At 36.0% G+C, this 16149-nt stretch overlaps 1 protein-coding gene across 2 annotated transcripts in view; it reads right to left on the bottom strand.

The window, feature by feature from the left end:
- Positions 1–16149, bottom strand: part of LOC136875595 (GRB10-interacting GYF protein 2) — a 171146-nt gene that overhangs the window by 136307 nt on the left and 18690 nt on the right. For both annotated transcript variants that reach the window (XM_067149137.2, XM_067149138.2), the window contains exon 2: positions 6978–7040. In XM_067149137.2, the coding sequence (XP_067005238.2) occupies positions 6978–7040 (63 nt within the window). The remainder of the gene's footprint in view (positions 1–6977; positions 7041–16149) is intronic.

Here is a 16149-nt window from a genome sequence, read left to right as displayed (position 1 = left end):
ACTCCGTCAGGCTGACATCGACCCAGGCTATCACTGACTGCGCTCTTCGCTAACTCATGCCAGCGAATTCAATCTCACCCACTCCGTCTAACTCACACTGAATGCAGGCAAGTAACTGCTCTTATATACCTGCGCCAGCCCTTCTAGAACAGTCCGGATGCTCGATGAATCCAGGAACCTCGCGAGATGGAAGACTCCAGATTATTAGTCGAGTAATTTCCGTCGTCCCATGCGACACGACCACAGACACAAGAGAGAAGTGCCCACCCAGCACTTAATCGCTGCTCGTGACTGGTGCGGTTGAAGCGTAAGGGGTGGGCCTATACGGTGCCGGGCTGGGCCCATAGCCAATTGGCATGGCGGACGCAATAACCATTACAGTGTTCTTCATATAGGCTAGTGGTACTAATCGCAAGAAAAGTAGACTCATTGTGTTCCTCGCATGATGGTACTAATCACAGGTAATCCCATGGTTAAAAATTCAGTATCCCTTGGTCGCCCCTTACGACAGGCAGAGGATACCGTGGATGTACTCATCTGTGCCCCCCACCCAAATGGGATAGTATGAGATGTAAAAACGAGGGTTGCACGTAGGAAACAAATGTAATGTGACCAGGTTATGAAAAGTACTCTTGTGTAACAACAGGGAACAATATTGTTTCCTCGAGTTTCATGACAATTGGTTGCCAAAGCTTCCCAGGAACATGTAATTGATGGTCAGTTTTGCTTTCGTCCAATGCTAATTCATTATTGTTCTTTTCTTATAAATGCAAAGTGGTACCAATGTCTATTTTTAAAAAGGCTTCGATTCTTGTGTTGCCATGAATCACGCCTTTACAACAGCAGTGTCAAAATATCTAACGTTATTGATGAGTTTCCTTATGTTACAACTTGTATACAAGCATTTCCTTATCAATTCAGTTGAATGTGACTTATACGTATATCAAGGGGAAGAGAAAAAAAAACTACTTGTAACTCAGAATTACTTAGAAATCAGACTTACACAATATGTCAGATATTTACTGAAAATCCAATAGAATAGACCTACATGTGTAAATCCTTGCAAATAATAAATACACTAAGACAGAAAATATTATTCTGAACTTGGTCCAGCCTTAAGGAAATCAGATAGTTTGGCTTGTTTCACTTTTCTTGCATTAAGAGTATAAACCTACTTTTGCAAACTTAGTAATGAATTCAAAGCATTTTCACTACAACTTTCCGCACTGATGTAACGCCGACACATATCGATTGCACTTAACACTTCACTCACTTCAGGTGTTTCAAGATTCAAGTCGTTATCTCCATCTCCAATGTCACTATCGCTTGTAGCTTGTCCATCACCACCGCTTTGTTAGCATACATCAGGAATAATCTCTTCATCCGGTAATTCTCCACATACAGCCAGATTATCATCGAAATGCACAAAAGTATCTAATTCTACACACTCCAGTAGTGTTAGCTCATGGCCAGACAAACCTTCGTCCCCATAATCATCATTAGAGGCAGCCTCTTATAGCAAGAATCCAGCTTTGCGTTAACAGTTGCCGATTGTGAAGGATGACACCTGCTTCTGGGCATCCGAAATGAAGTCCATGGCTTGTAGCAAATTAACGAAGAGAAGTTCATTTTCTGCATCACTCAGTGTTATTAAATGTTGAACCAGCATTTTTCTATAATGCACTTTGAAATTTGCAATGATGCCCAAATCAAGCAGTTTTAGAACACTGGTACAGTTAGGAGGGGAAAATTCCACTCAGGCATTCTCCAGAACGATTTGAGGTGGATGTGCTGCACATCGATCCATAAGAAGAAGGAGCTTCTTTGTTTATTTTTCATTTTAATGTCTAGTTTTTCCAACCACTGTTCCATTAGAAGCAGTCATCCAAGAATTTCAGTTGGATTTGTATTCCGTAGTTTTGCTTTCGCACCCTTAAAACACCTCCGATTCTTCGATTTTCCTATCACAAGTGCAGGAAGTTTGTCATCCATCTGCATTGGTGGCGAGAAGTACTGTTACACGAATTTCAATTTCCTTCCCTCCATGACATGAATCACCTTTCTCAGCTAATGTTTTATTAGGAAGGAGATTGTAAAATAGACCAGTCTCATCACAAATGTAGAGGTTTGGAGGCTGATAATTTCTTATGATACCAAGCAGAACCTCTTCTTTCCCGTGTTGCGCCGTGACGTCATCCACAGCCTTTGAGTCACCGCAAATTGTTCTCCCTGTGATTCCATGACGATCTTTAAATCCTTGCAACCATGCTGATGAAGCCATGAAATCAGCAGTGATACTCATCGTTTTAGCTAAATCTACCGCCATTGCCTTCAGCATGTCGCCACTATTTGGTAGAGCTGCAGCCCGCTTTTGCTGGAACCATGTGAAAAGTGCTTTCTCCAAATCTGCGTACCTTCCTTCCTGTTGACTGCTGTGCTTTGCTGATTTTTTTCCCAGTTTTAAGAATTCGTCCAAAATAGAGTTTCTTTTACTAATGACTGTACACAGTTTGGTATACGCAATCCCTAAGTCTGAAGCAATTTCAGTTTTTGTTTTGTGTGGAATAGCGTCCACTTATCGTGTAAGTTTTACTTTTTCTGTTCTCCGTGGCTAATCAAAAGCAAATGAATGACAAAACTTACAGTACTGTTCAACAGTAAGCGCCAGATACTAGCACCGTGCACATTTTACTTCTCCGTTGTTCTCACGAAAAAAATTCTCATATTCAAGCAAATTTACTGTATTTTCTTTTGTTTTCGCCCCGAAACCACACACTTTGCTTGTAACGTATCTTAATCTTTGGTGGCATTGTGAAGGTAAAAAACGACGAAGGTAGAGAAGGAGCGAGATAGAGAAAGAAGGGGACTCGCTCAGTAGGCCTTTGTTAAGCCGCCAGTAAGAAAGGGTCAACAATGTCAATCGACGAAAATCTGTGTGTTCTGTTTCAGCACAGAAACCCGACCGCTCTACTTCTGCCTACGCCGACAAAGAGGAAACTTCGTAAATACAGTAGTTTCTTTTTAAAACAAAAAAAGCACGTGCTCATTACAATTACGCAAAACTCGGTTATATTTCACTGACAATATGTATAACTGTGAATTAAGTATAAACGTATTACACATAAATAAGGTTTAATTAACATGCTTTTAAATTACACTTTGCTGGGACCTAAAGGAAATTACATACAAACATGAATTATGCAGAACAGAGTTACGTATAAAGCAGGTTCAACTGCATTGCATCATTTCTTTTTAATTCATTAATTTTTGTAAATTTGTACCTCGAGTGAAAATGTTTTTAACCAAAAATGTTATTTACAAAATGTGCCATTATTAGTGTTTCAGAGTAAATGAGAAAATAACAAGTCCAATGTCATATTATAAGAATGAAGACCCAATACCCAATCAGATAGACATGCTGTATTTAAGCCCTTTGGACCTTTTTTTTTTCACTATCCCCATATTCATTTTATCTGATCCTATATGACATGTGTGCGTTAGTTTTAACAAGATTGCAATTTTGTAACAGTCTGGGGGTCTTGGAAGACACTGTAACCCCGATAACTCAAAGTCAGTTAATTCAAAATCCTGCCTAATTCGAAGAAGGTCTCGTTCCCGGAAACATGTTATTTCAATTGTATAATTTGAAATACGGATAATTCGTAATTCGAAGAACAATGTCGGTCCAATTACTGAAATTCAGACTTTTAATTCATAACCGACTTTATATTTTAAAAACGTAGTATTTCACAGAGCAACTTAATTTCAAAATTTACCCGCGTCATGATAGAACACGTCTTCCGGAACATGCAGAAACGGACTTACGGTTTTAAAGGAGAGAAGTGTCAGCCGGGAAATCATACAAGGGTTGGGGTCATTGTACTGTGTAGTAATAATAATAATAATAATAATAATAATAATAATAATAATAATAATAATAATAAAAATAAATGGATGGAAACACTTCATAGCCATACAAGTCACAATAATAATAAGAAGAAGAAGCCAACAAGACAGGTTTGAGAATCTCCATAGAAAAAACAAAATTTATTACAAACACACAAGAATGCTCCAAAATTTTTGGTAACAGATATTGGTCCAGTAGAAAGAGTAACGAAATTCAAATATCTGGGAGAAATAATTCAAGAAAATGGTTTAGACAAATCTGCAGTAGAAGAAAGGGTACAGAAGATAGAGCGTATGGTATCACAACGAATTTTTATAACAAAAAGTGTCTATCTAAAAATCTTAAAATAAGGCATTACACTACAGTGGTGAAACCGGAATGCTTACATGCAAGTGAATGCCTGGTACTAAACTATAGATTAGGTAAACTTGAGGTACTAGAAAGGAGAATGAGAAAAATCTTAGGCACTATGAAAACAACATAAGTATGCAAATTAAGATCTAATGATGAAATATACAGGAACATCGAAAACATAAGAGAAACCATAAGTAAAAGGAGATTGCAATTTTTTGGACAGAATTTACAGAATGGATGATTCCAGATTAAAAAGAAGGATTTTCAAGTATCTTTGGGACAAGAAGGCAACAACTAGCTGGATTCAAGAAGTAAAGAAAGATTTAGAAAGAAATAATATACAACAGGAAGAAACTATGGACAGAGAAATTTTTAGATAAAGGGTAGTAAGTATGGAAGGATTCCAAGGAAGATTGAACAAGAAGCCTGGTGCGATGTAGTCCGAGGACAGAAAGAAACAGCATAGTGAAACGATGAAAGAATACTGGAAGGAGCGGAAGAGAAAACAACAAAGTATGGAGAACTGAACTGATATAGGCATGTGGTCCTTAGCAAGCCTCATCGGAAATAATAATAATAATAATAATAATAATAATAATAATAATAATATTATCCAAGCTCGATACTTTACTTTCGTTATTTATCCATGGGCGAGAGAATATCGTTTTCAAGATATATCCGTTTATCACTCTTGCGTCAATGGAAGCGCGAGACTTGATCCCCTCATCATAGGAAAGTTTGATAAGCCTCTATGTTTTAAAGGCGTCTGGCACTTTCCATGCAAGTACAAGGCATCTAAAAAATGCAAACAGTACAGTAATCCAAATGAAGCGTTTGCACAGAGGATCCAGTATAATTTGTCCTCATCTTTGAATCGTGTTTTTCTTTCGTTGCATGAGGTTATGTTCATCAGCAAGTAATCTGAGTGAATTATTTGAATACTGTAAATGCACCTTGTTGGATACATTTTGGAAATCATTTTTTCCATGACGTTTGAAAGGTTTAAAATGTGAATCAAGGTTAATTGCATGCAGTAACAGGTCTTTGAATATTTTGTGACATTGTAACCGTCCAGGCTTCTCCAGCCATACTTTTACGTGATATCACTCGATATCAGGATTATCCGTCATCGGCAATTATTTATATGACATATTAATTCAACTTCATTTGTAAATAAGGATTTTGGAATCATACTGTATATATTAGAACATCATTTATTATTTAAATTATTATATTATATAGGATAGGAATTCATTATGTACTGCAAATATGGTCAATGTTGAGACAGAGTTGTTGTCATTTCATCTCATACTTGTGTACATGGAAAAGTTATTCTTGAAGCAGGGAAGTTGCATGACTCACGGGGTTAAACTGATGAGCAAAGGTGATACACAGCGACCTGCGTGCAAGGCTAGCAGACTACATCATTGCCACGCCTACTGGACTTGTCAAGAATGAAGAGAGGGAGATGACAATGCGATCTACAAATCAGATGCTTCGTTGTATTGACTTTTGTTTTTGAGCTGTTATGAAGAGTAGGGAGAGCCCAGTGATATATTATCTAGCGCGGAGCAATCCTCGACTCACACACATCACTACCAGAACGACAACTACTTAATTGAATTTTGAGACAGTGAGTGCTCGCTTTGAGACAGTTATTTTCGTACAGTGTGTTGTTGCTTCGACACAGTACTTAGCTGCTGTGATGCTGTCGGATCTGCGTGAGACGAAACAAGCCTACGGCTTGTGAGATAGTCAGTAATTATTCTGGACGAAGAACTACGTTTACATCAAGTTCATGGCGTTTGATACAAGTCTGTAGAGTATCAGTAGATTAGCTAAGTTGGATTGAGATTTCTGCTAACATGGAAAAATTCATATCTCTGAATTTTCTCCTCCTACGATAAACACTGATCAATTTTCACAAGTATAGGGCCAATGTCTAATTTAAAGACTAGGCAATTAGGGAGTGCTAGTCCAGATAGCCCAAATCACATCACAGAAGGAAGGAAGGATGTCCATGGAGCCAATTCTACAACGAGAAGCGGGGAACGTGTAACCATGGAAAATAGATGACCTCAACGGAAGCTGCAATTGGTGAGCTTCAGTTAGATAAAGCAAGCAACAGTTAATTTCAGTAACGTAAATCCTTAAAATCCCTCCACGCTTGAAGGAACTTTTCCGATTCAACTCAAATTTTTTGTATAATAAATTCATTTGTATTTTATATTGCGTTAATTTTCTTTCTTAAGCGATACTTAACGGTTAATTATTTAAAATCCTACCCCTGTGATTTAGGTATAAGTCTCTATGCTAGTAAATATAAATTTTGCTTTACGCTGGCGCCCAAACATTACATAGAGAAATGGGAAACCACGGAATGATAATTGATTCTATTTGCGTGGCAATTTGTGGGAAAGCCACATATATTCATTTTATATTCATGTGTCCCCAGGTATTAACTTTCATCTCCCCAAGTGTTAAGAGGAGGAGAGCGAACAGTTACAACGTGGCAAGGGTTGGCATTTCTGAATTATTAGTTGACTTAATTCAAAATCCCGTAATTAGAAGTCCGATTTTTGCATCCCAACGACTTTGAATTACTGAGGTTTTACTGTATATATTCCTAATTATTAAATTCTGAGTATATGAAAGATCTCTTGAAAACCTTGATGAATAAACTAGGCTAGAAATAACAATACAAGTGTTAACTTACTTTCTTCATTCTGAAGACGATACGCAAGAGCTCCATCCTCTTTGACCAACCACTCACGACAAACTGGAAAACATCACCACACAGTCACAAGGAAAGAACATATACTTCATACACATGTAAACTGGGAAAAAAAAAGAAAACAAGCACGTACAACAAAATATTTCAGTGAATAATTACAAAAGAAAAGATTTTCAGGTTGTCCTATTATTTATAGGGACACTAGAGTAACAATAGTTCATTTTAGGTTTTACCTGGAAATTTCTACGGTTGGATACCCATCCCAACACCACAATTTCTATAGGTGAATATCCCACCCTGCTGTCAATGAATGTGAACCTCAGTCTGGAGAGGAAGTCAGCATTTCAACATCTGAGCCCATTATGCTCCCATTTTAATACCATTTAAACAATAATAATTACTAATAAGGTAAAACCAGTCTTCAGCAGAATCAAACGGAACTCGTGACCATTTCTGCTGAAGATAGGTTTCCGGTAAACAGAGGTAGGCCGATACTAAAATAAACCATGAACATGCACATAATGGACATACTGAGAAAATAAAATGGTGTACAAATCTTATTCAGTGTTTTATTTATACATTTCTGCTACAAATTAATACAGTACAAGCAACACTTACAATGAAGAGAAAAAAAATCACTGCACACATGATTAATTTACTTTTTCCAACAGCCAAAGAGAGTTTTCTGCACACATTGGTAGATAGTTAGATGACTTTCCACTAACACTTTACCCTGAGAAACAACAACAAGCACATTAGAATCATTTCACTGTAGGGCAAATTACTGTAGTTCATTTAAATTCTTGACAGCATTTTAATAAGTCTAACCTACACTCTTCTTCCAACTCAGTGTCACAGCCGCCTCCTTTCTGATTTTCCGAAAAAATCTTAACTAAGCTATCTATATCTATTATGTTTCAGTTTGCACATCACTGCATATGTTCACATAGTCCTTGGCATTGCAATTGAAAGCAGCTTCATGAATGTACTTATGTCATTCTTGCTGTTCATCCTCATTTTCCTCACTAACAATAACTTTCCTCATTGGAAACTCTGCCTTTCCATAACATTTTGTCATTGTTTCTGGTAACAACTCCTTTGCACCCTGGCTCATCCAAAGTACCCCATCTACAACCAAGACCGTATTAGCTAGTTCAGAGGCGGATGACGTAGAATGCATGTTGGCGAGCAAGACCGCATTAACGGTTTAAGATAATGCACTTAAACTTTCTGAATGATACCCTGCTCCATTGGTTGAGCAACACTTGTGGTGCTTGGATGGAACCAAGCAAATCATACATTGGAAAGTAGGGGTGGCATGACGAGTTATCAAAAAACTTGGTCTTCCCTTTTCTTTCTTCCATTATATGCCATTAATCAGTCTTCATGGAAGACATCATCCACACTTTTTATGTTCTATCTTCAATCAACAGGTAGGTTTCTTAGGTCAATGTTTCTGAAGCATCATGGCTTAGCAGTGTTACCGCTAAGTTTCCCCATTTCACCAGACATAAAACGACATTAAAAAAACAGTCAATCTTTCCTTGGAAAATTTTCCTCCCGTACACTTCTCACCTTTCAAACACCTATTTATTCGGTAACGCATGGAAAAGTAGTCCCGTATAGACGCAATCTGCTACGTTTCCAGGTTCGTATCCTTCGATTATGGAAGGTAGTTTAGAAATCCATTCAGTGATGGTCTCACTACTGACGTCACTCAATTCACCACAAAATTTGTTAAAAACAACCTGATGTCTTCTGCAGAATATCTCCAGCCAACCATGCTTTGAATTCAGATTTACCCAGCTTTTCAGCCACTTTTTTGGCTAATTCCCGTAACATATGACCCTAAATGTCATGATGTTTTGCCCTGACACTAACGAATGACTTTCACACAATTTCATTAATGTCCTGGCTTTCAGTTTTCTTGCATTCCCTCTTATTTTTATTCTAGTGTTAACATCAAGCACAACTCTTGCTTTGAAAACCATAATAACTATAGCCAAACTAAGTCAGTCATGAAACTTCAGAAAAGCTCAGTGAAAAGCTCAATTCCAAGCTGATTGAAAAGGACGAAGAAAAAGACATGTGTTTGTTGATAGACAGCTCACCAAAGCAAGAACTGGGAATGGCTTAGACAACATTAAGGAAGCAATTAGCTGTAGCCTACACTTGTATAGATTTGAAAACAAAAGAACTATTTGCCCATTCCTGGTTAGATACAGAATCAACTGTTATAGCAGAACAAGGTAGACTTTCACAGGGTGCCTTATTTTATGAACACTGCATTCCAGAACTTGGCAATTTTCCGTTCAAATGCTTATTTTGATTTCTGTTTCTGTCTAATGAAAAGAATTTAAGGTGTTTTTCACCCCTAAATTCATGAGATGGCAAATATTTCCATTTAAGACCAGTTTCTGTTTAATCAAAGGTCCACTGAAGGCAGGTTTTACTGTGTATTGATTTTACCTTCCTCCACCAAAGGAAGTAGTTACATTACATGACCACAGTTGAACATAGCTTACTTTTGGGCAGAACAGCTATGTCAACTTCTGTTCAGCAAAATTATCACATAAATCCACACCTGTACATGGCAAAAACTAAAATACTATTTAGCTTTAAACATTCTGTTAACTGTCCCAATAAGCCTATTCAATACGGGGAAGGACAGAGATTAATAAAATTCCTAAGTAATTAAGACTTATGGGAAAGCAGCATCAAAATACTGACTGGCGTGTGCAAAAGAAATCTTGTAAAAGAAATGAGTCTCAAAAAAGTCTTCAAACAAGAACAAATGTTTAGGTAGACAGGGAATTCCACTCGGATGAAACAGAGGAAATCTAACATCTGTGGCATCCACAATCTCAGAAAAATTATGAAAATAACCTAGTAAGGCTAGGTCTAGAAGTTAACAATAGTAAACCAAACATTCAACGGTTTATTATGTAATATGTGGTGAGACGGAGAACCACAATAATGGGAAATATAATTTTAAAGGTTTTTTTTTTAATTTGAAGTGTCTGAAATATTTCATTTTTGGTTGGAACTCTGGACTCTACTGGAATTATTTTAGGTAATGGCAAGAAATATTAATTTAAAAATGTGTGTGTAATTATTTTTTTTAGGCAATAGGCAAGATATATTCGACAGTATGAACATTGCAAGATGCAAATGGTGATTTTTTTGTATGTAATTGATCATTTAAATTGACGTCAGCAAGCATTTAAATAGATACTTGGGACGTTTTAAAGAATTTCTTGAAGAATTATTTGAAATTTTTTTTTGTAATTATATATGTCAAAATTGTAATCTGATGAAAATGTAAAGGTGCTTTAGTTGTGAAACATCCTATACCGCATGTGCGGTTATGCATGCGGTTATGGGTGTTGCAATAGGAAATCTCAAGAAGTTGCTAACTATCTTAATATGACCATATATGGTCATGCAATTTCATTCGCTAGAATAACGAGTTTCCTATTGGCGAAAATACAGGGAATCTAGTGGAAATTGTTTCCCATTGGTCGGTTGTGATCGGACCATTTCCGGACTTCCTGCCGGCTTCGGAATAATCATGCGTGAGCTCGGCGTCTTTTACATCCGACCGTCCTAGCGAGCACGTATGCTCGAGGGCTCCCCTCGGGAACCCCAGTTTTAATGGGTAAGTGTTATTTCAATGTTATTCTCAATGTTTTCTGGTTTCGTTTAATTTAATTTAATTATTTTGGTATTTCGGTATTTCCTTGCTTAATGTTATTTTTAAAGTTTTAAATTTAACGTGCCCGAGTTTGCCCTAGATTCCTGATGTTTATCATTTCAAGTCTTTCACTTTTTTTTTTTTCTTAAATTCAACTATCCATTCATTTGTGTTTTTGGATTCATAATTGTATCAGTTTGTCAAAAGTGTTAAGTATCAGCTGCTTTGTGATTTAACTTTGTTTCTTGTAATTTTTTGTTTGTTATTTTTAATATAGTTGAGCTAGGGGGTGTTTCTCGTAAGTCTTTTCTCTCCCATAACGTCATACCTTCCCATGGACCTCATAGGGTTCCAAGCACCTTCCACTCTCCTCTCTTAGTTGTCATTTTTAGGCCTGTAAGTGTTCCCTTATATTTGATTTAATATTGCGTATCGAAGGATATTCGTTACATTTCCATGTTCTGATGTGAATTCACCACCACTGCGTCATTTACTATTTCCTTATTCATACTGTTATTTATTTATTTACATAGTTTACGCCGACATTGGAGCAGTTAAATCAAACCCAAATACATTTAGGTTAACAATGAATTAACTGAAGATTTAGCTTGCATCATCATCTTCCTTTCCCAAAACCTCTTCATACTGGCTGCCCTTTCTTCATCAGATATGACATTGTTCGTGTTGTACAGTTTTAATGACAATCTTATTTGTTTGTATTTGAGAATCCTTTTTTCTTCTCTATTTTCAATTTCCTTCATTGTAATATTCAGCTCTTCTAAATCATTCTGAACTTCTTTAAACCAATTATTTTTTGTTTTACTTTTCCAAAAGTAATTAAATAGTTGTTAAGTGTGTATTATTTTACTATTCCTTGATTCACATTTTATTATATTATTATTCCTTCGCATCATTATTATCGTTTGTGTACGCGAGTCTTGACCTACCATCACATTGGTAGCAAGACCGTAGGTTATGGAAGGTTAAAGGGCTTACAATGATCATTCCCGGCTAACTTTTCTAAAATTAATTTTAAATCTTAGGTTGAATATAGCTTGTAAGTGTTACGTGTGTATTCTTAATCCCCATTTCCTTTTTCACGATTCTTGCGCGAGTTCATCACACCAGGTGTTTTTCGTTCTGCGAGGGGCAGTTTTGTGGTGCTGTGTTTCACCTTGTAATTAACGGCTGGAGGAAATGGTGTGTCACTATTTGTAACCTTTTTTTTTTTTTTTTTTTTTTTGTAAATTTTAATAAGTTTCCTGGTGTGGCAAGGTTTTGCTTGACCACATGTTTTGAAGTAAAGTGATCTACACATTTCATGTGCTGTAATTGCGTTCCGAAAGTCTTCTTTGATAAAGTTCAATATGTTTGATTATGTCTAGTTTTCTTCCATTTGTGTTCCGATTGTAACATGTAATTTCCGACTGTTTCAAACTATTTAAAGTTAAGAACAGCTTACCAAGCAAAGATTAAAGCTCAACAATATATGAGCTTAAAAATAAAAATAGGAAAGTTAGGCAAGGATATAAATTTTATTAAAAAGTGTATCTTAAATAACCTGACGCCAAATTTTCTGAAGAATAACAAACGACATATTTTACCACATCAGAAAAGAGTACACCAAAAAACTAACAAACTTTGGCTGCAAAACGAACTAAAGTTTCTATACAAGAAAAATTTTTTTTTTAACAATCGTCTATATGAAACCCACCTTGAAGTCCCTACGTTGTTGACTAATGTACAATGGAATATTTCTCAAGAAAAAATGCACAGCAAGCTAACCACTATACTTTCTCAGAAACAGTATACAACAGACCATAAATTCCAAACCCTAATCAATAAATCACATGCAGAAAACAGACCGTCCAGGAACGCTACCCTTAATAACACGCATAGCCAAATTTTAGCTCAATTTCACCCACCCCTTATTAATCTCTCCAACACTAACTTTGATGAAGAAGAAATTGCTATTCTCTCCAAAGGCCCCAAGTATAATTGGCGAACTATAACTTAGCGAACATGACTAAACAACTAGTAATAGAAACAGAAGCAGCTATCAACAAAATACCTATTGATACTCAGAATGAGGTTAGATATGAAGCGAAGAAACAATTAAGCAGTATTCTAAATGCACCAATTTACACTACTAATTCAACGCAACACGAGGACCGGAAAAAGATCCTACAACTTAAGAATAAGATTAAAGACACAAAAACCATCATCACCAAAGCAGAAAAAGGAAACACCATTGTTATAATGGAGAAAACTGATTATATAACCAAAACAAAAAAACTTTTTTACTGACAGTTCTTTTACAATAATAGAAAAAGATCCAACCAAATCTATTCAAAAACAGTTAAAACAGACACTAAAAAACATAACCTTCCTGTTGACTGATAGCAAAAAAACAAGCTGATCAACATGAACCCTGATCTCCCCACGGTCAAAGCCCAACCAAAAATCCAGAAGGAAGGAGTACCTATACGTCCCATAGTAAATTTTAGACCGAGCCCTCTTTACAAGACAGCGCAATTTATACAACAGTCCCTAAGAAAACACTATACTTTTCAAGCAAACAAATCCGTGATGAACACTCTAGAATTAGTTAAAAAACTAGACAACTTTAAAATGCAACCCCATTATACGATGCATTCATTTGATATCATCAACATGTATGCAAACATAAAACCAGAAAAAGTACTACCAATAATTTCAAAAAACTTACGTACTCACAGCAAACTCAGTCAATTAGAAATAGCAGATTTTATGACCATCCTTAAACTGTTAGTTAATAGCAATTACTTTACATTCGACAAAGTGATATACAAACAAGATGGACTGGCCATGGGGTCACCAGCGTCTGACATTTTGGCTGATATATATCTAGATTTCCTTGAACATACTAGAATAGAAGATGATAAGAAATTTAATAACATTCTCTTGTGGGCCAGATTTGTTGTTTATAGTTATAGTTATGGACCAGCACATTTCAGACGTACCTACCACCCTGGCACACCTTAATAATATTGATCCAGATATTAAGTTTACAATAGAATCCGAGGACAACAGAGCCCTTAACTTCTTAGATTTAACAATCACTCGGCTCCCGCATTCCTTTAAATATAAGATCTATAGAAAACACACACACACCGCTACAACCATTCATAAGGACTCCCATACACCCACCCAACCAAAAGCGAGCAACCTATAATAGTATGATACACCGGGCTTTTAGCATTCCCATGTCAAAATCAGACTTAAATAGAGAACTAAAAACAATACGTAGCATTGCAGCCCATAACGGCTATAATCGTAGTTTCATAGAACGAATAATTTATAAGTTCAAGCACAGACCGAAATCAAACCTACAAAAAGAAATAACTAGACCAAAAGTCTACTCAACATTCACATTTAATCCTAATGTCTATAGAATCACAAAAATTTAAGAAAAAGATCAACATCTCTTTTAAAACCAACAACAGAAATCTTGACATATTTCATAACGCTAAACTAGTCAACGCACCAAACCCATATAATAAATCAGGCATAGACAGATTTCACTGTAACAGCTGTAATACTACATACATTGGACAAACAGGGAGATCCTTTAAGGCTAGGTATAATGAGCACGTCAACACCATTAAATACAGGAGATTTTCAGCTATAGGACAACACATAAATGACTATAAACATAGTTTTCATAACATCAACCATGATATTGACGTCGTAGAAATAATGAAAAAAGGGCCCTTACTTAATATAACGGAACAATGTTTCATATCATTAGATCAGTATTTTAACCCGAATTATAATCTGAATGAGGTATCCGAAAAACCCACGATATTGTTTAATACGCTCATTTCAGTGATCAACAATCTAAAAAGACCAATAAATCAACCGGTACACAAAATGGTGCGCAATATGCTCATCTACCACCCCCTCCGTAATCCACGCCCTTCCGACCAATAACCTCGCATTACCGCGATCCCCCTTCCCCTACATAACATGCTCCGCCCCTCTTCTAATACTCGTAGTCTGCTTTCTGCCTTTCTGGTAGACAGTTCCTCACCAGCTTCATTCTGGACAACATAGTGCTTAAGGTGAGTTTCTACTTAAACGAAAATAATGCCTATTAAACTTAGTTATTCTTACGCTAATACATAATATATATATATATATCTCTTCTTAGGTCCGTCTTGGATCGAGATATTTCTAGAACCTCAAAGACCTCGAATGTAATGGTCCAAGAAATTCCGGTTCACCAGTCCACTTCTATCAAGTTGATCTACATTTTAAGAATATTAGCATAAAAGACAAAATATTACATATACGAACATTGCTCAACGACATTATATTACGAAATAAGAAATTAATTCAATCCAAAATCCACCTAAAACGGAGTGAACCTGTAATCAATTCTAAGAGGAACTGTTTTGCTCACTATATATCTTCACTGAAAAAGGGACCTCTATAATGGACAAGTAACGTTTTAAAGTTTAAAACGTCAGCCGAATTTATCATTTTATTCGACTTGTTATTAAATAACCAAATTATATTAACGCAAGATATAGAATTACTAAAGACTTATAATGTAACTTATCCCCATACCTAGTACAAATAGGTCACTGTTTTCCAATCTGGCAGTAGGCGATTTCATTTTAATGCATGTATTTTTGACCAAACAAATGCACTATTATCTTTTACGCCTAGTAGTTATAAAAGTTTTTAAAGATTAAAAATTGTTATCTGGATGCTCAATTAACATTTTGTAATATTTATAAAACTGACAAAAAGCTTTAACTTTAGTCAAATAATTGTATAAAGGAAATAAATCATAATATGTCGCATAAAATATGCTACCAATTTTAATCCAAGGTTTTATGGTGTACACCAAAAATTTTAATAGTCATGTAAGAATATGTTCAATTTATATGTATGTATGTTGTAAGTTATGTTAATATTGTACTTAGGCCTTGTCTCAAAGTTTCCTATGGCTGATGATGGCATACAAATAATGCCGAAACCGGTCCCAATGTTTGAAAGGTAATAAGTTTAAATATGTGATGTGTTAATGACGTCACATTGTTTTTGTATTGAAAAGGTGGACATAATTATCCACAATTTATAGTGTTTCAAACTATGTCGTGATATCGTGCTAAGTATTGTCTCAATACTGTATTTTGTACTGTACTTCCGTGTCTGAATTCATGTTTATCTTTTGAACAGCTGAAGTGTGTTGAAAACAGCTGAGCGTTTGGCCCACTGCGAAGTGCACTCCCGACATCCGAAGTTATCGCATGTCCGTTCTGCTTGCTTTCCTTTCAGACTACGTAACTTGTAGTGTGAATTGTCAGAGTGATGATTGTGTTCTGGTTAAATTTTAGCAAGGAGTTTCCTTAGTTTTTCTGTAATTTCTGTTTTGGTAAATTTTCGGCAACAATTTTCAGGTTAACCCGT

This window comes from Anabrus simplex, chromosome 6 (assembly GCF_040414725.1).
Source record: "Anabrus simplex isolate iqAnaSimp1 chromosome 6, ASM4041472v1, whole genome shotgun sequence".
NCBI classification, from domain to species: domain Eukaryota; kingdom Metazoa; phylum Arthropoda; class Insecta; order Orthoptera; family Tettigoniidae; genus Anabrus; species Anabrus simplex.
Note: the sequence above shows the minus strand (reverse complement) of the source record. Positions and strands in the feature narration are given on the sequence as shown.